The sequence below is a fragment of the Lagopus leucura genome, unplaced genomic scaffold (assembly GCF_019238085.1).
Source record: "Lagopus leucura isolate 7727_CA_CO unplaced genomic scaffold, USGS_WTPT01 Super-Scaffold_100001, whole genome shotgun sequence".
Classification (NCBI taxonomy): Eukaryota; Metazoa; Chordata; class Aves; order Galliformes; family Phasianidae; genus Lagopus; species Lagopus leucura.
In genome coordinates this window covers 34360218-34387889 of record NW_024962262.1, presented here as the reverse complement: position 1 = coordinate 34387889, position 27672 = coordinate 34360218, and the positions used below count along the sequence as shown (strand labels likewise).

General features: G+C 37.1%; 1 protein-coding gene across 2 annotated transcripts in view; it reads left to right on the top strand.

Annotated features, from left to right (window-relative positions):
• The window catches only part of ABCC4 (ATP binding cassette subfamily C member 4), a 152919-nt gene that overhangs the window by 70583 nt on the left and 54664 nt on the right, over positions 1-27672 (top strand). For both annotated transcript variants that reach the window (XM_042867260.1, XM_042867259.1), the window contains one exon: positions 15036-15115. In XM_042867260.1, the coding sequence (XP_042723194.1) occupies positions 15036-15115 (80 nt within the window). The remainder of the gene's footprint in view (positions 1-15035; positions 15116-27672) is intronic.

Here is a 27672-nt window from a genome sequence, read left to right as displayed (position 1 = left end):
AAAAAGACTTAAAAGGGTCTTCAGATTCCCTTACTGTGTACAGCTTGTTTGTCATATTTGTTTTTCATCTAATCTTTAAAAGATTGGAAGTTCTTTGTAATGGAGCTTGACCAGTGGACTAGACAAACAAACGCTGTTTGATCTAAGAAGTGTGATGGGTAAAATATTTGCTCCCTAGACCAAATCAGCCTATATTTCTATTTCTTCTGTAATACCAAAAGCAATTCAGAGAGGAAACAGAGCAAAGCAAAGAAGGCAGTTTAATTACTGAATTCTAGACTATCCTCAAAGGCTCTCATACTAAGATCTAATTCAGTTTTCCGATTTTCTGTTGATTCTTCCAAATGCTTCAGACTTACTTAAACAAAAGCCTCTTTCTTCACAATTGTCAAATTTCATTGAATCTCAAGTCCTGGTGATAGAGCTTAATTGTCAGCAAAATAAGTCTTGGTTTCTGTAAATTGTTTGATCCTCAATTGGTTTAGAAGTGACAATATACTTTCTTTTACAGGGTTTAGACGTTGTTTCCATGTGGCATATGGAGCAAAGTTGGACCAACTAAAGAAATCATTTCAATTGTTTTACATCAGGAAGGCTTATACAAAGAGCTTAGTCTCAGATCCTTTAAAGTTCAAGCATCTGCCACTAGGGGCAAAAATTATTTTCCTGTAGGCATTCATCTTTTATTGTAGATTTACTGTGCTGCCTCACTTTGTTGATAATCTAATTTAAACCTCTGAGATGAGTCATACTTCTCAATGGGATTCAAATTCAGTTTGAATTCTCTGATGTCAGAACGTTTCAGTTCTTCTGGGATCTCTTTTCTGAACCAAATGGTCATTCTGGGGTCTGAAAGCACTGAGGAGAGAGAATATGACCGATGCAAGCTGTAGCATGTTATTAATATTATTCTACAGCGTATCTGAGGTCATGTTTTCAGTATTAATTTGGGTTTTTAGTTCAGGTAATTCACAATGTCTTGATTTAATTTAGGTCCACGTCCTTCCTGGGTGGTGCGTTGTGGACAGACCTCTGCACATTTGAGGGTAGTGCCCTGCTGAAGTGAAGAGTCTTTTGTAAGGGGGAATAGACCTCAGCACATGGATCGTGTGCTGTATCAGAGACTTAGGTTTCACAAAACCGTAATTTTCTGCACTGTGACAGTGACTAATGATGACAGTTTTGCAGAAAAAATCCTAAAAGTATACAAAACCTTGATGTCAGGAAGTTTCCCTGGATTTTCTTTGAAAAAATGCAGAATATGGAAAATTGAAAAATAATATATAATGCTGTTGTCCAGAAGGTCCTAAAGGATTCTGGAATGATCCAAACACTTAAAATTCTTTGTAATCTTTGATGAAAACATGACCACTGTATGGTTGGCCGCTAGGAACTTTAGAAATTGAATTTTCGTATTTGGAATGTGAATTGCTCTTTAAGGACTTCTTCTCTGGAGTCAGTCAAGGACAAAATAGACATTCTGAAAGCTAAGAGGCGTTGTAAATACGATTCAGCTGTGATGAAAAATGTATTGGATGCTGTTCATATGCATTCTAAAATTAAGCTACGTTTTGAGAACTATTAGAGTCAATATTTATTCTCTAAATATTACAATTAAATATCTATAGTGCTATCTTTTAGTAATTAATGCTTTGTAATATTAATGGTGGTTGGGATATTGACACAATCTTGCCTTCTGTCGTAGGTTTTTTTGTTGTTAGTTATGCTTCTGCTTCGTATTTTTAATGTACCCACAAACTGATCCAGGATCAAGTTTTCTGGTTATGCAGTTATTGGTTATGCAGCTATGTGTAGAGGAAAAGGAATCAAAGAGATTTTTCTGTAATTTAATTTTATTATATGTATGTTTTTCCATTATAATTCAGCTTTATCAGAGATATTTGTTAATGCCATATTAAATTCAGAATAACAGCTTCTCCCCTAGGATTAGATTATGATCAGTAACTGTTAGTAAAATCTGTGGTATTTATTCCAAAATACAACTTTAAGTTACATGAGGGAATTTTATGGTGTTGTATAGATTAGATATAAACAGCTGAAAGGTAAGTATGTTTATTTTAGTTAATGCTCTTTTAGTTCACAGAATCACAGAATCACCAAGGTTGGAAAAGACCTTCAAGGTCATCCAGTCCAACCATCTACCTGTCACCAATAGTACTCACTAAACCCTCAACACAACATCCAAATGTTCCTTGAACACCTCTAGTGTTGGTGACTCCACCACCTCCCTGGACAGCCCATTCCAGTGCCTGAGCACTCTTTCAGAAAAGTAGTATTTCCTAACGTCCAGCCTAAATCTCCCCTGGCACAGTTTGAAGCCATTCCCTCTAGTCTTATCACTAGTTACACGAGAGAAGAGGCCGACCCCCAGCTCACTACAACCTCCCTTCAGGTAGCTTTATAGAGCAATAAGGTCTCCTCTGAGCCTCCTCCAGACTGAACAATCCCATCTCCTCCAGCCTGTGCTCCAGACTCCTCACCAGCTTTGTTGCTCAGTTTTGCAGTTAGTGGAGTGAGATACGCTTCTTTAAGAGCAGTTCAATGCAAAAGGTTACTCAAATCCTCTGCACTGTTCTCTAAAGGCATCTCTGAACTGATTGCAACTCTTGCCTCATCTGTCTATGTATAACCTTCTGAGTAGTTAGTATATATCAACTGATTTATAGCTATGTAGTATCTTATGAATGTATTTCACAATCTTACTTTGGGTGACAATAGCATTGTGGCTTTCACAGTTCTAATTTGGGAACTATTTCACAACCTGATATCTCATTTGCTCTAAGGATTTCTCATGTTTTTCAGTGTAAAACATCCTTCCTGTTCCTTGTATGACTCACGTTGCTGTTGCAGTTTCCTTATCTGGCTGGTTTTGTCACATTGCATTTCCAAAACATTAATTCAGGCACTGTTCTGCTTAAAGTGTTGTGGCCACCTTTGGTTCACCTTCCCATTTGTTTGTCCCAGTTGAGTCAATGTCATGAGATCCAGGTTGGGTTATTTTCTTCAGCTGTTTCTTTGACCAAGTCTTCCCTCTCCACTATCTCAGTATATCTTACCCATCCACATTTCTTAGCCTTTATCTGGCTTCACCAGGCTTCATGCCTGTGTTGTGCTTGGGTTGGTATTCTCTTCTAAGTATACTTGTTTATGTCCAACAACTTGTTGTGCTGTGGTGAGGAGAAATAGAATAAATGTTGAGGAAATGTGGAGAAGAGGAAAGTCAGAGAACAGATGTACATTAAATGAAACAGAAGTTGAAGGAGAGTGAACATGCAAACAGTCAAATCTGCACAGGATGAAAATTCAAATCAATACGTGCAAGAGTCTCACAGTATCCAAATGTGCCAGATTTGGCAGCTTCTGTGACTTACTACCAGCTAGTCTTTTGACAAGGCTGTCTTGCAGCTCCTCCCCAGGGCCAGATGGAGAGAAGGCTCATTCTTTATCTTACAGCCCCAGTGTATTTTGAGGAGCCTACCAGGAGGTGTAGAAAGATTGTGGCTTCATTTAAGCATTAGCCCGGTGCTCCTGCAAAGCTTTTACTATTTCTGCACCTGGTAACTGCAGCTGTTTGCACATTCCTGTGTGTCTTCCACCCTCTATCATCATTTTTGTCTGCTTATCTTTCATGCTTACATCTTTGTAACTTCCTGCTCCCTGTGCAGCAGAGTTCATCCACGAGCTGGCTCTCCTTCATCTTAAAATAATCTCTGAAGATATACCAGTATCACTGTAACCACAGTATATCTATAAACGGAGACTAGTTAAAGGTACGAGTAGGGAAACTAATTCATTCCCTCATTCCTTTGTTTTCCCGTGTTTAAAAGAAAATAAAAAGGTGCACATCTTGTCTTGCAACTTTATGTTCCAGCTTACTGCTGCATCTTCCCTTGTCTCTTTGTTCCTTTTACAGCCAATTGTGTTGGTTTCCCTTCACTGACACAACAAACTCTTGAGGGAAGGGCATGCCGCTGGCTGTGCGGTTGTCCAGCCTAGTGGCTTTGACTCCCACTTCAGATACATTAATCCTCTTTTGGGAGTTTCTGTCATGCAAATAACAAATGATAACATTCTCAGAAGTCCACTGTTACAGACTACAGTCTTCTGCTTTTGCCTGTTTGTTTATTTAGGTGTTCCTGCTGCTGGACAGCTGTAAATCAGAGTTTCGCATTAAAGTCTATCTTTGAATTGAACAAAGACAAAATAGATTGTAAATTCACTTGTATTCACTTTTGCTTGAATGACTGTTCAAAGAAGTCATCTTTTTTCCTTGATGTGAGTGAAATTCTTTGCTTACAGAAAAGTGAAGAAAAGTTGCTGTTAGTGTATGCTGGTTTGCTGTTCTTAGTTTGTTTCTTATTATTTAAAAGGCATGAAATTGAATGTTTTAGGGCCTTACTAGGTCGTTTGTTAGTTTTAAGCAATGCAACTGTAAACAGGTTTTTTAATTATTCAAGCAGCGGATTTAAGTAAAATACTCCCAACATTCAGTTGTCAGGAAATCTACGAGAAGGAGCACAAGGTGTACATTTATATGAACACTAAAGTTTATTTGATTAATATACCACTGGTGCTTTAGCATAGTCATCACTTGTAGCTACTTGCTTCTAGTATAATTTTTATTTTTTTTTTCAGGTGAAGCTTTCTAATAGTTGCCCAGTAGAGGGGGTACAGTAAAGTTATATACCATGCAATGCAATTTTTCACAATTCTTAGCATTTAATTATTAAAATTACTTTTTAAAAAATGTAATGAATCTAATATATGGAAGAGAAGAGGTCATATTTTGCTTTTTTCTTATTTGAATGTATATTATGACCCACATTTCCATTCCAGTGTTGTTAATTATAGTTTAGGCTGTAAAGAAGTTTACACTGATTTTTTTCCGCCGGAAGCTGATGGCCCAAAGAAATGCATTGCCAGACTATATCTAGATTCCTTTGGACAGCATTCTTGCTTGAAGAAAATTGTTAGGATGTGGTTGTTGCCTTCAGCTCTTCTGAGACAAAAGATTTTTGGTTGCTTGTGAGGCCAGATTTGCAAGGGGAATTTGATGCCAATCACAAAACTGAAGAGGAGGTGAAGTCATCCCTCCTTTTCCCCTACAGCCCAGTCCTCGGGAAAGGATTCATTCCATGCCCCAAATTAGGCAAAAATAAAAAGGGATTTGAATCCAGCTGAAGTCCTTCCCATGCTGATTGCTGTAGCCTTCAGGCAAACACTCATTTGCCTTCTTCCGGTGCCATACTTACTCACTGATTCATCCAAAGGCAGAACAGCTTTGACGGGAGAGACCAGAGGAGGTTTTGCTCTAAGATGTGGTTTAAAATGTCCTAAATTGAAGCAGAATTTCTAAGTTCATGGAGAAGATGTCCTTTTTGTTTTTTTGTTTTTTTTGTTTTTTTTTTTAACACACAGAAATTTTTAAAAGCAAATTCTTCAATTGTTTGCACAGCAAACTGAAACACTGTTCTGATTTTTACCTGATGTTATCTGTTGCGATTTCTGTCTAGCCAAACCTGGGTTGTTGCAGTAGCTCTTCTGTGGTTTGAGTTCTTAAAAAGAAATGGTATTTTCATAAAGCGCGTATGTATGGATGGAATGGTCTTTAGAGGGAATCTTGCCAAACAGTTCCCGTTTTCCGGAAGAACAGAGAAGGAGAAAGAAACTGAAGCTAAAGAGAAGAAAATGATTGAACCGAAGCAGAAGACGTGTGTTTTCAGTCAGATGAGGATGTAAAATGGCTCTGCTCTTTGAGCTGCCCGAAGACTTTGTACTCCAAAATGGATGGATTAGATAGAGGCCAGAAGTCTTGTCATAGCTTTCACAGTAGTCTGTATGGAATTACCTTCCATGGCTTCAGAAATGGGATTGAACAGGCAAAGTGTGTTCTCTTCAATATGTAGGAGGTGATCTGATTACATCTGATTGACGAAATATAAGATAATACTTGTCTTCTTTGTGGTCATTGTATCTGCCGCATAGCAATTTCAGATGAGAATTTAAGGAGGGAAAAGCTTTATATTCAGTGTCTTGGTTATTGACATCTTTGGCTGGAATGTTGATTTGGCCGTTCTAGCTTCAGTGCCTGGGAAAAGTAAAAAATGGTAAAAAAAAAAAAAAAAAAAAAAAAAAAAAACAGTAGATATGAGCATATTTGCAGGAGCTATGTGATATTCTTTTTCTTGAGATTTTTCTGGAATACAGTATCTAAGGCCTACTCTGAAACCAGTTCTGATGACATAAGTAGTATAGGAAAAGCTCCATTTAATGTTAGAAAACCTTACCAAAAATGTGATGTGTTTTTCCCTTTTTGTTTTAATTCTTATACAGATGCATACTGATGTATGACCACCAGCTCTCTAAGAGCAACGTTCCTCATGTTACGTAAAAATATGATCAACAGCAGTCTTCAGATCAGTTTCTCCTGATCGGTAGTGTTTGGTTGAACTCACTTGAAACTCTTCTTCTTGCCTCAAAATAGCAGCAAAACAATTGGGGCATATTTCAATCTTAACTGCTTTTATAGGAAAACAGAGAGCTATATTACGCTATATTCTTTAACAACTGGGTGTTTGTGGTTTAATGATGTAGCCTGTAAAAATCCAGTGTAAGCCTATATTTCATATATACTCTTTCAGGTTTCTATTACTTTATGATGCTTTGTAATAAGTAGGAAGATAAAATAGATAACTTTACATCTGTAGTAGAATAAAGTGATGTAAATCAACAGAAAATTCGGTAGATAGAAAACAGCTTAACACGTGGTCTTGAATAAATGTCACAGAGTGTTGCCTTTTTTGTTTTTCAGGAGGGGATGGAGGCCAGTGTCAACTCTTGTACTCCCTCTTCTTCTTACAAATACATTTTTTAAATTCAGTTGGGCTTGTGCATTGTGGTGTTATTTATTTTGCATTACATGGCAGAAATTAAGTTGTGTTTTTGATAGTATGTTAGAGTAGATATTTTAGTTTCTATTTGTTTCAGTATGTTTAAGTATGGATTTCTTCCACAAAACTCAGGAAAACAAAAAATAGCTCCGAAGTTGGATATTGTTAGAACTTTGAGCAATCTTCATAACAGATAATGTGTGAAAGATTTAGTGTTACAATGAGGCAGGAGGCAATCTGTGCCACATTAGACATCCACTTCCATTGTCATTCTAATTTTGAAGTGAAGATGTGGCTCTGTACTTTAGTTAGAGGGTAAAACTCTGCTGTATAGCCAGAAGTTCGTTGTTTCTGATTGACTCAAATGCTTTCTTTCACAGTAAGCTAATAAAGATAAATCTGTGAATGCTAGTGATTGTTATAGGACGTTGTATTACACTGATCAATAATTTTTGAAATTGCTAATTGATATGTTACCCTAGATCTACCTTGTTTTTGTAAAATAAATAAGTTTAAATGTTTCGCTTGTGACCACCTAAGTGCACCTAATGTAGCAACTGAAGTAAAACTATCTTTGAGTCTGTTACAAATTCTGACCTTATAGCTAATGTGTTTAGATGGTAATGATATATAATATGAAAATGCAGGAAGCATTTGGAAACTTCACATGAAAGCAGTTCTAGAATGAAGGAAGGTTACAGGGCTTTTTTGTTTTTAATGAAGAATTTACATATGCTTTATCCATTGTATCTTAACTGGGGAGATAGACTGTGATTGGTGATAACTGATAGTTATCACCAATGCATCTCTGATTGTATTGAAAGAGGGAAATAAACTATCCCATACAATTTAAGGAAGGGACAAGTGGGACTTGCATGGAGCGTTGACCTTTTCTGGTTTCCTACAAGCAAGGCAGTTCTAGTCGGTAGGTTGTTGGAGTCCTGAGCTAAACTGATGGATTGTAAAGCTCAAGAAAAAAACTGTACGCTTGGGATCATTACATTTATGCTAGGTAACAGACATCTCCATCATCAGTAAAAATAGAAATTATGTGCACAGAAGCCTGTTTTTCGTTCTTATCATCATCAATAGTTATCCTTTCGTCTTTAAATCCTACACTTAAAAATAAGATCAAACACAGCATTCACATTTTCTTCCCATTTCCCAGCTGTTTTCCTGTTTGACAGCATTTGTGTAAAAAGTCCTTTTCAAGTAGTAAATTAATTTGGATAGAAAGCATCCCACCTGAATTTATTGCATGCTGGCAGTTTAGATAAACGGATATTATGATCTCAGCATATTTTGGCCCTGCACCACCGTGCCTATTTGCAAATGTCTAAGAAAGTGATAATATTCCTGTCAGTTTCAGGCTGCTAAAGAAAAAAAAATGGGATAGCATTTCTTATTTATATTTATAGGATGCCTGTAGGGAAGACAGTAATGCTGTATGTGGCAGTTATGTGGATGTGTGGTGCTAAACATATATTAAAAAAAGATAACAGACCTATTGACGTTTCTTTGTAGAAATATGGAAGAAAAGCCAGAGTAGATCAGTAATTGACAGCTATGTAGGAGATGCATTTCCAGATTTCTTTCTGAAGAAATATTTCACAAACTTACAATTCCTTTCAAAGGCAGTAATCCATCTTTAATTACTTCGTTGATTTCATAGTTGTATTTTACAAGGTTGATGTAATGTCTGCTTGCTGCCAACATTTGATATGGACAATCCACTTTTGTCACAGCTTTGATCGAATGGAAGGCTGCTTGTAGCCACAGTATTTTTTTCTGTGTGTGTGTGTGTGTGTGTGTGTGAGTGAAAAGTGAGCATGAGCACAGACTTACCAGTCACAGAATGCCATAGCTTCACAGCACAGTATATGTGGAGCTGTCGATTTATGCCACTGACAGGGAAAAATTGTTCAGTGTAGCTGAATGGATGTATGTTTAAGCATAGCCAGTTCTGTGCAGTTATTCCTTTTATTTTCACCTTTGAGTATTATGTTATTATGTTATTACATGCTCAGGCAACGTCTGAGCATTATTTTACTGCCACGTGTTTGTAGAAAATTACTTTGGCTTTATAATCTGTAATTTGGACTGTTTAAGGAGATTACTTCTCTCTTTAGGGGAAGTTAACACCTTTACCTGTAGCTCACCTTGTCAAAAACTTCAGTGTGGTCTGTCATGGTGCATTTCCCCAGGACAGTGAATGATGACAGTGCAGTAACACGGTCACCATGCTCGTGCCTACGCTCTGCATCCTCTTTCCAGCAGGACCTGGAGCATACTGTCAGCAGAATGTGATGTGCAGGGCTTTCTCCTTGCTGATGAAAGCGGGTTGCAGCAAAGTGGAGTTCCTTCAAATTAAAGTTGTCTTAAACCAGGAGAATGTTTCTGTGGCACAACTGCTTGGGGCAAATGTGCAGCTGCACTTAGGGTTGCTTTCATTATTTCTACGTATATGATTAAGTAGCTTACTGAATCAATTCCTAACGGTACAACTTGCTTTCAGACAAGTTTCTACTAGTTTGCAGTGCGGAGTGGGAGATGATGATGTTTAATTTGTTACTTTTTCTTCATGGAGACCAGGTGATGGGGGGAGCATCCATGTCTTCACTGTTAAAGGGATTTTGAAGACTTTTCCCCTCAGAAGTGCAGTGTTCTTGTACATGAAAGCTATCGTTATGCCAGTTGCTACGGAGTTGTTTACGTTAAGTAAAGCAGCATTTATTAATAGACTGTGTATTCAACTAAAGTGGGAGGTATTTAAAATTGTCTGGATTGAGGATTAGCCTCATTTGGGAGGGTGGAGGAAGAAGTTCTAAGCGTGCACAGCTGTGCAGGCACTCACACATACACAAGAAGGAAAAGCTTTCTGTCCCTAGAAGGAAGGCCCTTCTCCTTAAAACCTGTATTTTCTGAAGAAGCCAGTCAGTGGACTAGAGGAGTAACAAAGTATTTCTGCAATGTATGGTGAAGCCAGTGGGTAGAAAGAGTGAGCTCTTTGCAAGGCATGTAAAATCTATGTCTGCTTTATTCTGTTACAGAGAAATATTTCAGTGAATGCAGTGGCCAACAAAGGATACTAGAAATGCCAAATACATTTAGAAATAATGTGCAGCAGCTCTTGGAGTCCTTGACCCTTGGAATTTACATTTTGCAATATTGAATGCTATTGGTGGCGTTTGGTTGGTCCTGTGGAAGATCCTCATTTCTTATTTAAAAAAAAAAAAATATATATATAATCCTCTTATTTTCTGGTGTTTACATCACAAGTGTTGATTCAGTTTGGATTATATTTCTTTCATCATAAAGTATGTATAAACATTTTAAGTAGGTGTGGTGCACTGTCAAGTGTTTTCATTATTTGGATGATAGGTTTGAACATCAATTCCAAGGTATCAGTAAGCACCTGCAGAAGCAAAGTGAGTCTGTCGCACCTGAACACATTCTGATTCGTGCAATTAAAGCAATCTACAGAGTTTGTAAGTAAAAAGTATCACATTCTGAGGTTAGATGGCTCTTTCATGGAGAACAAAGGAGCTTGATTCTTTCACTTCAAGTTTAGCCTAACTATTGTGTAGTGGAGGACGTTTAATGAATCATTATTTAACTTTGATACTGCCAAGTATTTGACCATTAAATAGTCTCAAATGTGTACATAGCACTTTGGTGACAGACTTTTATTTAACTATGATTAATTGGCATTGAATAGCTATTTAATTACTAAGGAAAAAATTTAACAACAGTGTGTTTTCTGATTAAATTACTTAATGTAAAAACAAACATGGAATTGTGGAAAAGAGCACGTTCTCTTCTGCAGCTCACTACTCACACAGCACGCTAAGTGGGAGCTTGAGAATGATTAAAGCACCAGATTGCATTTGCAAATTTGGGTGCTGTTGTGACATCAGCATGCTCAGTTCTTGTGTTGTTGTTTTCAAGAGGGTTTTTTTTTTTTTTCCTGTAGCCTTTTCATGAAATTTCAATTGCCTTGCAAATTCTGTATTTAGTAGTTCCTTTTTCCTTTTGAAACTTAAACTGAATTTCAGTGATATCAATAAAAGGGACAAGCATTAGGTGAGCTGGAAGATTTTTGTGAGCTGATTAGGTGTAAGAAATACTGTCTCTCAGCATCTATCTGTGTCACAGGAATGCTCACAAGGTATGTTGTCTTTTTTAAGCGTTAGGTATTGTATGGTGATGTTGATGGTCTGAATTTGGAAGAGCAGGATGTTAAAAGCTTTGGAGGGGAAATTGTATTTTGTTTTAGTATACCTTGTACAAACCTTGTCCTTCCTGAATAGCAGGTGCAACAGTTTCTTTAGTCTAAAGTGCCATCTCTAAAAGCTAGCTTTGCAAATGCAGGTAGAAACTGTGGTAGTAACTGTAAGCATTTTGAATCCTGACTGAAAATGACTACTGTTATTTTCATATCTGGAAGGTTTTCTCTTGCATGGTTAATAATGCATAACTAAGCCACTGATTTGCTGTGCTTCCCATAAGTAGAGACAGTTGTTTCTCCATACCTTGCAAAATAGACCTCATTTACTTGCAGACATCCTTGTAAATTTAGCAATCGTTCTCAGTGCAACATCATGATGGCTACAGGGCATTTTGTGGATGTTTTCAAAGTATCGCACTTCTGCTTGGAGCTACGCTGCTCTCTGCTATCTGGTGCTGGAATTTGCTTGCTTTAGTGGGTTACCGTAGCCGCCTTCTGTGCTGAACACACTGAATAAAATGCCAGTGCAGTTATATCTTTATGAACAGGATCTGAAATAAATCTTCAGGGCCTGTGTCTTCTCTTACACAGTCAGCAGGGTAATATTACTGAAAACCAGCATCACAAAAATAGAACTATGTTGCTTCCTTTTCTGAAGTCATGAAAGTAGTCACTGGAATAACACTGGCATTATGAGAGAAAGAGACCTCTTAGCAAGAAGCAGGGCATTTTTTTAATCGTAATGACTTGAGGTGCTGTTTTCTGGAATTACGATATGCAAACACTAAATAGACCATGGACAACTTTTTTCCAGTAACTTGAAAATTCACAAGCAGTAACATTCTGCTGCCAGAGATTCACCTCAGTACTTATTTGTGAACCAGCTGAATCATGTCCCCAGTGTTTAAATTGCTGTAACTGTATGAGGTGGACTGTAAAAGGTTCCACTGTTCTCAAGTTACATCTTTTATATACCATTTCTTCTGCTCACTCGTATTTTAGTTCATGTCATTTTACAGAATTACTGTATTTACATTCTAAAGAGGATTAGGCAGATTAAAAGATGTTTTCATGTTTTATTGATAACGTCAGAGTAATTTCCACTTTCCTAGTGGCAGCTTGTAGCTCTGTCAAAACGTAGTCTGTGGAAGCACTGAATGAAATTGTTAAATGTAACAGTGCTTAAAGGCAATTGCCAAAAATACAGTTTTGGCAATTAATGAGAAACTTAATTACTCGCAGGAACTTGAGTAATTGGTTGTTAGTGGATATGTGGAAGAGAGTGGAAGACCAGAGGAATATTGTGACCGTACTCCTCAAACAGCTTCACCAGGTGTTGCTGTAAAAGAGAACGTTGTCACAACCTCCCCTGGTGTTCAGGATGAATGCAAACATCAGGCTCTTCTCATTTGTATCTGTGTTGCTTTCTTATCAGCTAGAAGCACTGATACAGATCTGTATCATGCTTGCAGCCTCAAAGTCTTAGTTGCAAAAATGAAACTTCAGGAAATCATTGAGAATGGTCACAGCTTCCAAAAAATTCTGCCCAAACCTAAACTCAACCTCTGCAGAGTTCCTCCTTGAGGAACTTTAATTGGCCTTTCTTCAAATCTAAGGCAGGGAGAAAAAATGAGAACTGAACTCGAGGATCCTGTTGGAAGTGAAGCTACAAAAGAGTTAAATGCTTCTGACAGTCAGTGAGCATTTTGTGCCGGTTTCTCTCCTCTAGCCCTTAAGGACTTGTCCTCACTATCCAAATCAAGCATGAACACAGCACTTTCCTAGGAACAAGTTAGGATATGCTCTTCCACAGGTCAGAGCATGGGGGTGAGGTAGGCACTGCTTGCTTCCTGAGGATGCTGGTAGTGACCCAAGCCATGCCGTATCTGTGGGTAGCCACATAGCAGCTGCAACCAGCAGCTGTGTTAGAGATTCTTTACAGAGCAGCTGACAGTCTGTATGAGGCGGACAGTCCTCTGTAACCATGGCACATAAAACTTATTTGTGTTTAAAAGGTGATGGAAGATTGTAAAACTGAATTTGGGCACTGATTCCAGGCTGTGGGACAGGGCCAGGCTGTTGTCAGCACCCCTGATGGTGATTCACAAAGGGGCTGGGTGCTGCTACCTCCCTTTTCTCTGCCCTTTTCTCTGCCCTTTGCTCTGTAACATATAACAAGGTAGCTCAGGATACAAGAGGCAAAGATGGAGAAAGAAAGCCAATATCTACCTGAGTCCAATAACTGTGCCGTGTTCTTTCTCTCATCTGCTCTCTGGGACAAGCTGCTAAGGAAAGCTTTGCCCAAAGGAATCATTGCACCTCTGTGGGTAATGACCAATGAAGTCGTGGATCTTTGGGAAATATCCTGGAATGCAATGTTTAGAGATGTTAAAAAGTCTTATCTCAAGCATGTGTGCAGGGTGTGCGTACTCTTCCATGGGCAAAATCCCAATGTAAGGAAGACAAAGGAAAAGGAAACTTAAAAAAGTTTTCGTGGAGTTCCTTCTAATGGATCTGTTCCATCGTGAAATAAGTGAAATCACTAGCTGCCTTTTCTAGTAGAAATATTATGAAATATATTTTGCTGAATCTTGTGCTGCTGTTACCCTTTCTCTGCATGTGCAGTGCACCAAAATAGGATTCATGCTAAGTTGATGTTTGACATAACTGCCTTTGGACTGGCATACTGCAGAACAAGCTGTTTGCCAACAGAATCTTTGGAGTCCCAGCCCTGAGGAGGATTTTGCATATTGGTTGGTGTGGAACGAAAATTCCTTTCAAAAAGAAATCAATGTTACGCAACAAAATCTGTAATTCTGAGACGGCCATCAACTGAAAAATAGAATGATGGTTGCTACAGAAGTTGCTTCTGTTTATGCCGTTGTCTCTGAATTATGTCTCCAGTGCACTCCATGGAAATTTAAAACTTAACTACTTTCAGTTTAATGAGCTCCTTTGAAAAGGGAAAAAAAGTCTTTTGTTGCCAATGCAGAGAATGTGTTTGTACCAGTTAGAAGTAATAATTGAATCAAGATATACGTAGATAAAAAAGCAACGTGAATGCATGTATGGGCATTGCACACCCTATAACAGACAGATTCCCATCCTTAGCTTAGTTTCTTTCCTGTAGAGTCGAAATATCAATTAATAGAGAAAGATACTAATCCACTTATGGATGGCAGTGTTGTGACTTTAATTATTAAAGAGCTATTGCTCTTACTGATTTTTTTTCACTCATGTAGAACTTGGGAAAATAGAAGAGTGTAAATGCTTCAGTGACAGCAGATTAAAAATTGTTTTATTCCTTTTAATGAAGAGCAGTGTTGTCAAGGTGTTGAATAAATCTAAACGTAAACCTGCACAAACAGAAATCTACCTTAAATTTTATTTGAGAAATGCCTGCTGTTTGGATTCACAAAGGAGGGGTGAGAACAGAAATACTAAAAAGGATCAGTTAGATCAACTGTGATCTATCTAAGACATGCATGCACTAGTGAATTTCACTCAAGGCCAGAAGCAGATTCTGGCTGATGTTACTTGATGAAACTTGTATTAGGGTGCCAATACTTCAATCCCCTTTATGTGCACAGACTGAATATATAAAGTTTTCACCTGTTATGTTCTGTTGAACTATTAGCCTGAACTGCCGGAAAAGAACAACATCAGCTTTGTAGTCAATCTTTTATGTTTAAATAAAAGCATTTCTTAAAAAGTATTCTTCTCAAAATACATTGCACTGGTTGTAAAAGGTCTTCCATGGTGGTTTCAGAAGGTGTCTTTTTAGATACTAGCTGCTTCTATTTGATTGTTAAGTATAGTTTAAGGTATTTTTATCTTTTAAGGAACAATATTTACCTTTTTTTATTTTTTTTCCTTTTCCAACTCAACTTCTGTAGGAAGAATCTTAAATCGTTTCTCAAAAGATATTGGCCATCTGGACGACTTGCTTCCATTGACATTTTTGGATTTTGTGCAGGTAATTCATTTGCTTCTAAACTGCATTCTGAATTTAGATTCCTGTTGGCTTCAGAGAAAATGAGCTGTTTATTACAGATGTAGTTTAGTTTAAGGAAAGTGCTTGTTTGTGAAAGAAAGGTGTGGTTGAAATTCAGTGTGTCAGTAAAAAGCTAACATGAGTAATAACTGGCAGGTAGGAGTGGCTATACACAGCTTGCTATTATGTCAGGATTTCAGCTCATAGTAGCTACATGCTTGGTAAATTGCTCCTGATTTGCCTCCAAGCAATCTGGCAAGCTTATTGCTGTTATAAGAAATATGTCCATAGTAAAGAAACAATCAACTCACATGAAAAGATAGCACAGATTAACCTAATTATGTGTCTACTTCCACAAAGAATCAAATGCTTACCACACCATTTTGGATTAAAATAGGTGTGGCTATTTACAAAGAAAAGATTAGTAGTAATAAGGTGAATATAATAGCCTTAATAGGAACAAGTGAAATAAGTTACTACAGACAAAAAAAGATGGACAAAGCACTGAGATTTCGATGATGATGAAAGGATTATATATGACACCAAGGTAATTTTTCTGTTGCAGTTTCTGTTAATCCTCCTTATAAAACTCTGTGAAAAGCATAATACAACAAAAGGATTGATTGTACTGTATCAAAGGAACTTGAATCACAGAACAGACAGAGTCATGGAAGCTAGACAAAAGAAATGGCTTAGTGGATCTTCTGGATCCACTTAGTGGATCAGCCCTGTAATATTTCAGTCAGAAATGTTTATTAAGGTGTGATTGCTAACTTTTCTTCCTCTCTCAATCAGGATTTCAACTTTGCTTTGACTTCTTTAAAATTAAGCCAAAGACATTGCAGGTTCATAAAAGCAAGACTAAATACATTGTTAATGCTGAACTCGAGAACAGGGGAAAAAAAATAAAAGATTCCAAAGAGCTATCCTACTGTAGTTAAGCTCTTAGAATTGAAATATGCAGTTGTTTTTCAAGCCTTATAGCGCGTCATGCTATTTTGGGGAATAAAGGAGGGCACTGTGCTTTACCTGACAATTAAAGCAAGTGCTGTTTTGCTCTTGGGTAGTTTTGTGTGGGGGGGGGGTGGGTGGGTGGGTTACAGTTGCTCATAGCAAATATGAAGAATTCAAATGCCTATGTTAAGGCCTTGATAAATTATTTCCTGAAAATGAAATATCAACATTTTTCATAGTACACTACCCATTTTCTACAGTTTACAAAGATTCCAAATTTTCTTCAGTCTCATTAACAATCATTTAGACAGAATATTATACTTTATTTCAGCTCTCTTGGGACAATATGTAAGTGCTTTTCCTTTTGGCTGGAAGATCAGGCATCAGGCTGTTGTGCAATCCTTGTCCTCTTCTCTTTTAACATAGGGGTTACTTCCACAAAGTCAAAAACATTTTTTCTGCATACAAGTCCTTGGCCCTTAGGCCAAGCAACGCAGAAGAGTTTCCACACATTTGTCTTCTTTACAGCAGACTGAATAACGTGTGTACTATATACCACTCTTGGCCAGAGCATCCTCTGGGCCTTAAATCTTGAGATAAAAAGATTAACCTTTTTCCTTAGTTCTGTGCATGTATAATAGTGTGAGGGTTGTGTTGCAGCCCACTTGCGTGATGTGTTTATAGCAAGAAACTGAGTGGGTGTTTTGCATGCCCTGGCATGTGGTTTTAAGGCATGTGAGGTTGTCTGAGGATGCAAAATTTGCTGGGAAAATGCTAGAGAACTCCATGTAAACAGAAGGGACCCAAAGCTGGTGTGGTCTTGTCCATATTTTCTTTTGGGAGCAGACCCTGAAGCAAATTTTCTTGAGAATGACACAGTTTTTATTCTGAGAGAGACAACTGCTTTGTTCCAAAAGCAAGCTGGGGAAGGAGGTAACCTGTATGCAAAGTACATGAGAACTGGGGAATTGGGAAGCCTGGTTATTTGACCAGTGTACACATAGTCCAGGCAGTACATGCTTACAAAATATAACTGATCTGTGATAAAGGTGTAGAAGCTGCTGCATTATACGTGATTGCTTTCTTCTTCAAAGCTTGTGGTGTAAACTGCATGTTACAAACGTTTCCCCTCATGCTGTTTAATTTTTTTTTTTAACTAGGCTACTAAAAAACTGTCAAAAATAGGAGGAAAAAAAAAAAGGGGCAAAGTTAAAGTGCGAAATTTTGTATTTTAAGCAAAAACTTTTCTTTTTCAAAACAAAAAAGCGAAGATGTTGTATGTTCAGTACACTGTTAAATGAATACAGGCTGAAGGCTTGCCTGTGCCCTTTGATATCAGAGAAGAAAACTTAGGAACTCGCTGTTGTTTAATAACAGGCTGCTATCCATTAGGCATAAGCACTTCCTTCTTGTCAGGTTTTCTAAAACTTATTATTCTTGATCAGCAAGCTCGTTGATTAGTTGATGTCTTTTGAAATTCAGTAGCAAAGATACAATATTTATTTCTGAAGAAGCGCAGATCTGTACAAAGGATAACTGTTATCAATTATGATAGAGATCTTTTGTCGCTTGCTTTGTTTGCAGGTGTCTTTTATAAGACCTCCTATAATCCCTTCAGGAAGAAATATTTTCTCCTTTCTAAAAACAGTATTAGCTAAATATAAAAGCTCTGATCCCAGCCATTGTCGCTGATTCTCTGAGAGACATTTCCCAACATTCATTGTTTAAATGGTTGTCAGGAGGAATCAAGTGAAACTTAATAAACAATGCAGTAACTGGTTCATCTTACTTTGTGCATAGAAGCTTTTCTTGAGCGGATTTGCATTGAAGAAGTGCTCTTTTTTCTGAATTATTACTAGGATTATTGTGAAGCACTGCAGCCCTTTACTATTTTGGCAAGTGAGTGTTTAATTTATATATAAATAAGCAAATTCTAATTGAGCTCTCAAAAGCTACAATACAAACCCATTTCAGTACCTATACATTAATAATTAAAATATACTAGTTTTAAGAACACCATAATTACTCTAAATACAGACTTTAAGACAATGCTGTAAGTTGATAATGTTCTTTTTGAGTCCCTAATAAGATTTATACACTGTGCTACAGTCATAATGAGCATGATTAGTCTAGACAGCTATACTGCATGAAAATTTATTCCTTAAAGTAAAGGAAGTAAATATTTTGCATCTTTCATTGGATTAATGAAGAAGAAGCAGTTAGTCGTGTTCAAGTCAGTGGATGGTTACTGTATATTTAGTTGTTAAAGAAAAAATAGATTTGTAGCAAGCTCAGAATTACATTAGAGGTCTTGTGTACTTTTCTGAAAACCCAGTTAGATTTTGTGAATGCTGCTTTGCAGTAGCTCCCAAAGCACCAACTCTCCCTCTGTCTATAGCTTCCCTCCTTTAGGTTTAAGTGCACCAGAAAATTGCATACCTGTCTTTAGAGAGATGGGCAGAAAGCTGTCCTCACTATGAGGCACTCATTTTTTCATCATAACTTAGGACATTAACAGCTAATGGGAAATGTCCTGTTCGTGCAGTTGACTATCCATTCACAGAAAATATCATATTCAGAAGATTTATAAATCAGGAGTAAGCCTCCTTTATGAAAACACTTTTATGGTGTATGTAACTGTGTAGCACTTGAACAGAGCTCAGTGAGTAGCGCAAAGCGTATCAACAGAGAAGAAACCAAAGGTAAGTTATGTAATTTAACTGAGATATCTTAAGTGCTATGTTTGTGGTCCCATTCAGAACTCATTAACATAGAGAACAAATTGTATGCTCTCCTGTCCTGCTAAAGGGTCTGGATTCTGGTTGGCCATAAGTTTCTGAACCACTTCTTTGTGAAAATTAAAAAGCAATTTTACAACAGTTTTTATTTCCACTAAATATAGCATGGAATGTATTTGTAAAATCAGATGTTAATTTTTTATAGCTTGATTCAGATAGTGAAAAAGCCAAATGAACTTTTTGGCCATGGTGATGTATTTTTGCTAGTGAGCTTGCTTATTTTTAACCCCTCACCTCAGTACTGTAAGCTTCCTCAGCCTCAGTTCTCCATCTCCCTTTCTTTTTCCTTCTCTGAGTTATGTATTTTTACATATCCTGCAGTCTCTTCAAGTATGTCACTGCTTATGTAAGGGTCATTACAGCGCTTTAAATTCTTCTAAGAGGATTTGAGCACCTACTTCATTTAGATCTGTATACTGTATTTATATATTTCTTAGTTTAATCAGAAGGCAGGCCTGACAGCAGCCTCCAAGAGCTACCCAAGTATAAATAATTGCAGAAATGCATTCTCTGTTTGATATGAACTTGATCATCTTCTTTGTAAGTTGAAAGGAAGAAATTTTGAACTGAAGTACCATTTAAAATGACTGGGATTTTGTGACTTAATTTTCTTATTCTCTGAAAATACCAGCTGATGTTGTAGTGTTTTAACCAGCTGCTGTTCCTCCTCCTGCCTTCACCTCTGTTGATGCAGGTTCCAGTGATAGGCGTGGGGCTTGGAATCTGAAATATCATTGTTAAAATGGTTAACAGTGTCTAGCTCAGTGCAGCATTAATAAAACATCCCGTACTTGTTTGAGAGAGGATCAACTAAGAAATAGAATAAAGTAATTTTGTGAGAAAGTACTAGAAATCCAATCCATTTGGTAGTATTTTATGCACATTAGCCTAGATATTCCCAAGTAGCTGATAGTACGGATGCTGCATTTTTGAGGGCTCATCAAAGGTTTCTTTTCAGTACCTGAGCTTTCATTTGTGATAGATCTGCAGAGGCTAAACATCTTTGGTATGTGGTCTTCATCAATGCACCAATGGATGAGTGCACGAGGTGATATGTTGTTAACTGCAAACTGTGCCTATAAACAGAATATTTATTGGATGCTGAAGTATATGTCAGACTTCTGCTCTTCTGTTCATTATAATGATAAATTTTAAAGAGTTGTTCTTTCTTCCTGTACTCTCTTACCCTTTCTTCAGTAATCTCATTACCTTTTAACAAAGATGATTTTCTGCTTCGGTTTCTATTGAATTTAAGTAACTTCATGCAGTGGCGCCTTAATTTTGATTTCTTCCCGTGTTGAATTGGGGGGAAAAAATCATGATTTGTTTTGGTTTTGGAGAACACTGTGAACATGTGAACTATCTGCAGCTGTCCTTGGAAAAGGGCAGTGATTTATTGAGGAAAACTGAATTGCAAAACCTTTTTCCTCCCCAAAATCAACAGCTTGACTGCGTTTAAATAACTGACTTTTCATATCCTTTCATCACACACAAAGACCTAATCCTGAGACTACTTGAGCCACCAATGTAGGCTGTGGCTGAGACCACCACTGAATGTGCCATTCCCTTCTCACCACACACAAAACACATTGACTGCAGCTTTATGAAGTGAAAATGCTGAAGAAAAGGAAAATGTGAAGGAGGTGTCCACAGTCATTTCTTTTTTTATTAAAAAAAAAGAAGGAAAGAAAAGGAGAAAAAAAAAAGCTGCTGCATCTGGATATTAGGAACAAAAAGTGCCTCAGACTGGAATAATAGCTTGGGTCACTTGGTTTCATATGTGCAAAAGAGTGGAACTGCCGTTACTTGTTTCCGTACCACTGACCCTTGCATTTTATTGTGTGAAGATTTATTGTGTCAGGGAAAGTGTGTAAAAGGAATTCCAGTATCTTTTAGTTTAACAATGACTTTGTTATTTTGTGATGCCTGTGAGAGGTAGGATGGGTATTTTTTTTTTAGTTTTTTTTGTTTGTTTGTTTTCTTTCAGTTTAGTTAGGTTTCGTATGTATGCATGTGAGATGGTTTCAGGAGATGTTTGTGCTCATAAAAGAATAGTTCTTCGTGTATTTGTTTCCGCATGTGCAAAATATAATCTCTAAATATGTTGTGACCAAAAAAAAAAAAAACCAAAACAAAAGCAGTGACTGAATCTGTGCTAAATGTCCACAAGTACTTTATAACATGGATGGTACACAGAGCAGTCATGTATCTTGGAGAGGCCTTCGGGTTTCCCTTCTAGTGAATGTTTTTTAATGATGATTTTATCCCAAGGCTCTGTGTGATGAAGTTTAAATAGTAAATAAGTTTATTCTCCTTTGTTTTTGTGTGTCTTTTTTTAAAGCAAGTTACTTGTTGACTGCTGAAATCTCACCGAACTTTCACTATGAAACTAAAATTCAGAGATGTATGCTACAGTGCGTCTGGTGGTGCACAACGAAAGGCCAATTAAAACTAACAGGAAAATAGGAAAATAACAGGACTGTTTATTTTTTTCACTGGTTACTTTTGAACTCTAATTTCAATAAAAGTTGAAATTAACACTGTAGAAAGCTAACTTTAATTTTAGATATAGCCACTTGATACTTGTATATACTTTCCATTTTGCATTTATTCTTTTGAATTCAAATGAAATTATATATTACAATGCTAAAAAAAAAACCCCACAGCTGTCAGTTGTGCCCATGTCATTGTAAGGGGTGTGGAAGAAGAATGAGACTTGGCTTGCACTGGTATCTCCAGTACCAACATACAGGAGCTGCGAGTTTAGAATAGCCACTTGACTGAATAATGCAATCCTTTATTGACCTTTTGTTGCTTGGTTGCTGAATGCCTTGATTGTTAAATCCCAGCAGCCAATTAGTCTTCTTGATAGTGACCAGCAGTGGGGATCATGCCAAAACTACGGCTGGTCTTTACGTTGGGCCCGTCATCATATTTCTTGGAATTTAAAGATAAGTCTCTTGCATCACATGAACTGCATAGGTACTCTCATTGTTCATATCTGTATGGGTGGTTTCCTACTTACACAGACTTCAATTCTCTAGGGAAAGCTACAGGTTTGTTCTCACTAGAGCAGCTCTATGAAATCAGTCCAAATTCTTTTTCTCACCTCATTTTTTTTCCTATTTACATTGATAGGTAGAATTTTTAAAAAAATCATCGTGTGCAGATGTCATTCTCTGTGTATTAGTGTCAAGGCAACAGATATCATTTCAGTAATGAAACTAATAAACAGTAATGAAACTAATACGGGAATATAACGTAACTTTGAAAATATTTTAGGGTTACAATTACTTAGTATTGACTATTAATAAAATTTGAGGATGCAACCCAGTGTTTAACATAGGAAAAAATATATATATATTGAAAAAATAATTTCACTGTCTTCTTGTCATCTTGCTTCCTTGTGTGTCTTTACCTTCTCTGTGTTCTGTATGGGCTTACTCTCATTTATGTTTTCAGCTACTAGAAAGCAGAGCAGTTTTGTGGAAGTCCACTAATGTGCTCCAGTTCTGTGTAATCTGGAAGCTCGTCTACTTATTTTTCTTACGTTAACTGATGCAAATTTCAGAGAGATTCTGTTCATCTGGGCTCTTTGTATCTGTTAGAAGGTGTTTCCTTGTTTGCTTTTCTTACACTGAAAGATAGCAAAGAAGTACTCCGGCATAAGTGAACTTATATTAAAAAAAAAATAATAATTCTACAGTATTACTTCTGCTTTAGGTGCCCAAGTGAGAATTTTTATTATTATTTATACTTTTTAAACTCTTTTTTTAAGCATTGTTGTGCTCTTTCATATCTCTAGTGTAGCTCAAACATTGTTATTTTGAAAACTTCCAAAGATCATTAACATTTCTAACACTTCACAGTAGCTAGAAATCTTTTAATTCTGCTGTCAGTCATAGAGTGTAACAATCCTGTTCAGAATGGTGATAAGTACAAATCTTCTAGATTGCCTTTAACTACTGATATGGTGTAGATAGGATGTGTGCTTACAAACAAAGTAGGATTTCACTGTTTGGCAAAAGGACTGGAGATTTTACTTTTGATTCAGGAGAGAAAAGGAAACTTTGAGGTTATTTGAATTACTAAGCCGTGTAAGTGGTGTGTGTTAAATCATGATGCATATTTATTCCCAAAACAAGCATGTGAGACAAGGAGTTATCTCCAGCAAAAAAGACTGCATCTCATAAAAATGTGCTGCCAGGATTATGTGTACATCTCATGCAGAACATAACAATTTTTTCGTGCTTTTCATGAGATCTGAAGCTGTGATCTAGCTGTGGGGAACCCTACATCTGATTTGAAAACTCCGGATGAGTTCCTTCTTTGAGACACAGTGGCTTCAATGTGGGCAGAAAAAGATGAGTTCAGTGGGGAACTGAATGTCAAATGTCTTTGTGAAGCTTGTTATCTCTTTGTCTTATATTACATAACAGCTTTATATCATTTAAAGTTTTTTATTAATTTGGGTTGCGCTCTTGAAATTGTAAAAATTTGTATGTCAATATAATGTTTTCAAGAGCTAGACAATAGCAGTTCCCACACTGTGGAAGAATAGAGTGCTGAGTGGTTGCATTTTCTTCCACAGTTGTTTCCCTCAATCTTCTTTGCCTTCTGGTTTTTTTCACACTGGATTTTGAAATAAGCCTGATGTTTAAACAAGCAGAGCTCTCATTATGAAAGTCACTCATTTCATGCTAAAATAAAGGTTTTAGATCTTTCTGAAACTGAGAATTTGCTGGCTTTGGTATCCAATTTATGAAGTTGTCCATGCATCACTTAACATAAGAAAGAATTTTCAGTTTTCTGACTCAGAGAAGTCTGAACTTGGGGACTCAGTATCAGTTATTTGCTGTGGTGTGTTGATGATTTGTCATAATCAAAAGGCCTTCCTGATGGAGAGAAAATGTAATAAATTATGAACGGCATGCACTTATCACAGTAAATAATCATAGAAGGAAGTTTCTTTTTTCTTGCTTACATGCACCAACAGAGAATGACTGAACTCAGTGAAATGTGGTGGTGTTCAGAGGCCTGTGAGGGTGAATTAAAGTATGGGTGCTGAATGTGTCAGGCCACTGTTAGGTGTCCTAGAATTGAGGGACTGCAAAGCAGCATGTTGTTCTGAAGAATTAGGAGTAAAGAGCTTATTTCGAGTAGGAGAGTAGTGATTTATGTGAGAGTTGCAAAGCTCTGGACAGTCTGGGAAAACAAAACCCTAAGACAGGCTAAAAAGCATTTTTTGCATATCTGCTAGGAAAGAAGGTAACCAGAAAAGTTACTACCAAAAGGTAGTTTATTTCTTAGGATAGCTGGTACTGTAGTGCTTTTTATTTTTCGTAGTTTTGACTTAATTGGAGCAGAGAGGCCACTGTGAAACATGCAGAAATTCCACCAAAAAGTAAGTAGGTAAATATTATATTTTTAATGGTAAGAACAAACAGCAAATTGTTTGTAAGCTTGTAACTGATGTGAAGCTGAGGAGCTGTGTTACTGAAGAACTCATGTTCCTTAGAAGGGCCCACAGTTCAAATGTTGCACAAAGCTATTAAAATTGCTGAAATTGAATTGAATTGACTTTTAGCCAAGCAGTTGTACTTGACTGAGCAGAAGAGGTCACAGAGTTGAAAATGAAATATTTCTGGGAACGTTAGAGGGCTGCTCTGGTATTTGGGGCAAGAGGCCTTGGTCAGAGAAATCCATATAGTTTGTATTGGAGATGTCAAAACTGCCTTTCATTTCCTGGTTCTTTTAGTAGCCATTTGTTTGCAGCATTTACTGTTGAGATGTGAGATCTGCCTCCTGCAATTTATTATTCTGAAAGCAGTAAGATATTTGATAATTTTTTATTTTGCTCTCTATGTATGTGTCCCTCCATGGAAAAAAGGCCTTTTAAGAGGATTGTGAGCAGAATAAGATCAATACATACTGGTCAGGCAATCTCTGCTGATGAAGTACTAAACATATGAGCAAAGAATGAAATAGGAAATGTACAATTTGTAGTAGTACTAAAGAAAAAAGTACTCACTGCTGAATTAAGCATTTTGATTTTGTCAGGGTCTGTGCTCAGTAGAACTGTATTGGACTAATGTAGTTGGGCAAGAGTTTTGGGAATGGATTCTGAGAAGTAGCTGAGGATCAGAATTTGCCCAGCAATTCTTTGATTTCCTTTTTTTTTAAAAAAAAAATAACCCATTTGGTGGCAGGGATCGGCAGAGGAGTTAATGAAAATGCACTGGAAACGTAATGGAAGAGCCGAGAAAGCGACCACATTTGCTGGTGTTATTCAGGAAGCACAGGGTGTTAGACTCCCTGTTTTACATCCAGATCACAAAATCACTAAGCTAATGGGATGGAAAGGGACGTTTTCCATGTTCTGAGGAGAAACTCTGAGAGGTTGCCTGGTGCCAGTCATTTTTCAGTATTATTTCAGGCAGATTCTGATGTGAGAAACTGAGGAAATAAAGCATGTGTGTATGCATATTCTTGACTCTCTATGGTTGTTGCTGTTTCTTCAGAATACCACATATGATTGTGCTTGACATCACGGGTGTTTCAGAGAAAGATTCATCATATTTGTCATTGGCTCTTTAGTTTATGAGAGAAGTTTATGTGCGTGTACAGTTTTTCCTTAGGAAAAGAGCAAGGTAAGAGTATGGTCAGAGGCTGGGGACACTTAAGGAATAAAAAACAAACCTAGCACTGTTGGACAAAATATATTACCTTTTGGTTAGTAAAAAGAGAGAAATCTTTTTTTAAAAGCAGATTAGAGTAATGCTAACTCACTCCCTATTAATTTCAAGAAGGGTAACTGTCTTACATGTCCTCATTTCAAAGCCATACCTTGCTTGCTCGAATCACTTGAGAATACTTCTATGCAGAAGTGCTTGCTGGGCACAAAGTGTGATAGCAGAGCGTTTCAGAAGATCAGGTTAGAGTTTCTAACCTGGAGTTTCTGCTGCTCGTAAATAGAAAAACTGCTTGTGCATAGACATTTACAAAAATATGTATTTGCTCTATCCTTTTTGCTGAACAGGTCAGTATAGCAGACAGCAGTTTCTATGTACAGCGGTTATGAACAGGAACTGCATGTAGAGATGCGGAAGTAGAGGCTGTGGCTTTGACTCTGATAAAACCTTGTGTTTTCATGGAAAATCTTTATTAGCAGTAAGTTATTGCCATGGCCAAAAGACCCTGACAACTACTTACTTAAGTGAGGATAATTTATTGTTAAAAAGAAAATAACCTCTGTGTGAAGTCGTTATTTCATGCGAAGCTTTAACAAACAAGTACTTTGTGTGTCTGACCAAATCAGAAGGTCTGGAGCTTGATTGTGCATTTTCAAAACTTCAGTATCTGGAAGTCTCAGGCAATGTATGGGCTGTGATTTTTGAGAGTTGCTGCTGGAGTTGAAACCTACGTAAAGTATTGGCGCAGAGTGCCAGAAAGACTATTTTAACCCTTCTTGTGGGTTAAAGAGATGAGAGATGATAGGATGCTAGTTTAACACAACAAAATGACAGCAGTGTCAATGTGTTAAAGAAAACACCCTTTTATTATAAGGTCACTTGTTAAAGAATAATTGGAGTAAACTTGCCATAGTCTGAAATACTAAGGCTTCTCACTTAATGGCAAAATGCATGCTATGGAAAATGAATGAGAATGGTGATGGCAGAGAAAACCAAGAAGCTTGAGTATATGTTTGTTCACATGGGAGGACAGTGATCTAGAAAGGCTGTCTGAAAGAGACCAGAAAAAATAGAGGGTACTAGCATTAAAGATGTGATTGTTAATCTCAGATACATCTCCATGCTATATCTGACAGACACGTTCAGACCACTTAAAGTGATGTGGGTTTAGTCACATAAATTCATTGTCTTATTGCTCATAGCAAAATTCTGAGAAGAGAGCATCTTGTATAAGGTAACATGGGCTTGCTGTTTTTAAAGCTTTTGTAGTTTACAGTATTTAGTTCTTACTTTTTTCTTTCAATCACTTTATCTCTAATTTCTTGCCCAACTATGCTTTTTTTTTTCACTCTCAGAGCTTTGTTTGTCTTAGCTTGTCTTTATATTCCTGAATTTTCTTGTGGATGTGCATTTTCCTAAAATTAAATTAACACTGTCTGAGGGCTGTTATTCCTGTCGAGGATTTCTGTCACTGTTTTAGAAAAGGACTCTGTCTGAGATGTCTTTCAGATGTTGGAGTTACAAGGGAAAAAATGCTGTACATAAGTCTTGCTTCTTCATTCAAAACAAATCTCTTGCTGATGGTTTGGTGCAAGCAATACTGCAAACAATCATATTTCTACCTTTTAAACTCAGTTCTGAAAGAAAATCTGTGCATTTTATTCAACAAGTAGTTTTAAAAAAAACACACACCTCAGCTCCAGTCACTTTATCTGAGCGGGTTTCTATCTGGATCTTTTCTGATTTTTTTTTTTATTTTTTTTTTTAAGTAATAAAGAAATAATAAATAAGTCTACAGTGTAGTTGGTGATGCCACGCTGGATGCAGCTGTTCCAAGGGAAGTGTTTGCCTCTCTGATCTTCTCATTGCAGTGTTTCCTCACCAAGGAAGCTCGGTCCTTGCTGTTCCAGTACAGCCAGTTGTATGTACATCTGGGCTTTAGCGGAGCTGCATGACAGTTGTGCTGGACAATCTGGTCTGAGAAAGCATTTAGGAAAAAAAGATAGGAAAAGGGAAACATCAAAAGTGATTAGGGATTGATTGTGCATGCTGTTACTCGTCAGAGCCAATGAGGAAATAATTTTAGTCAGGGAAG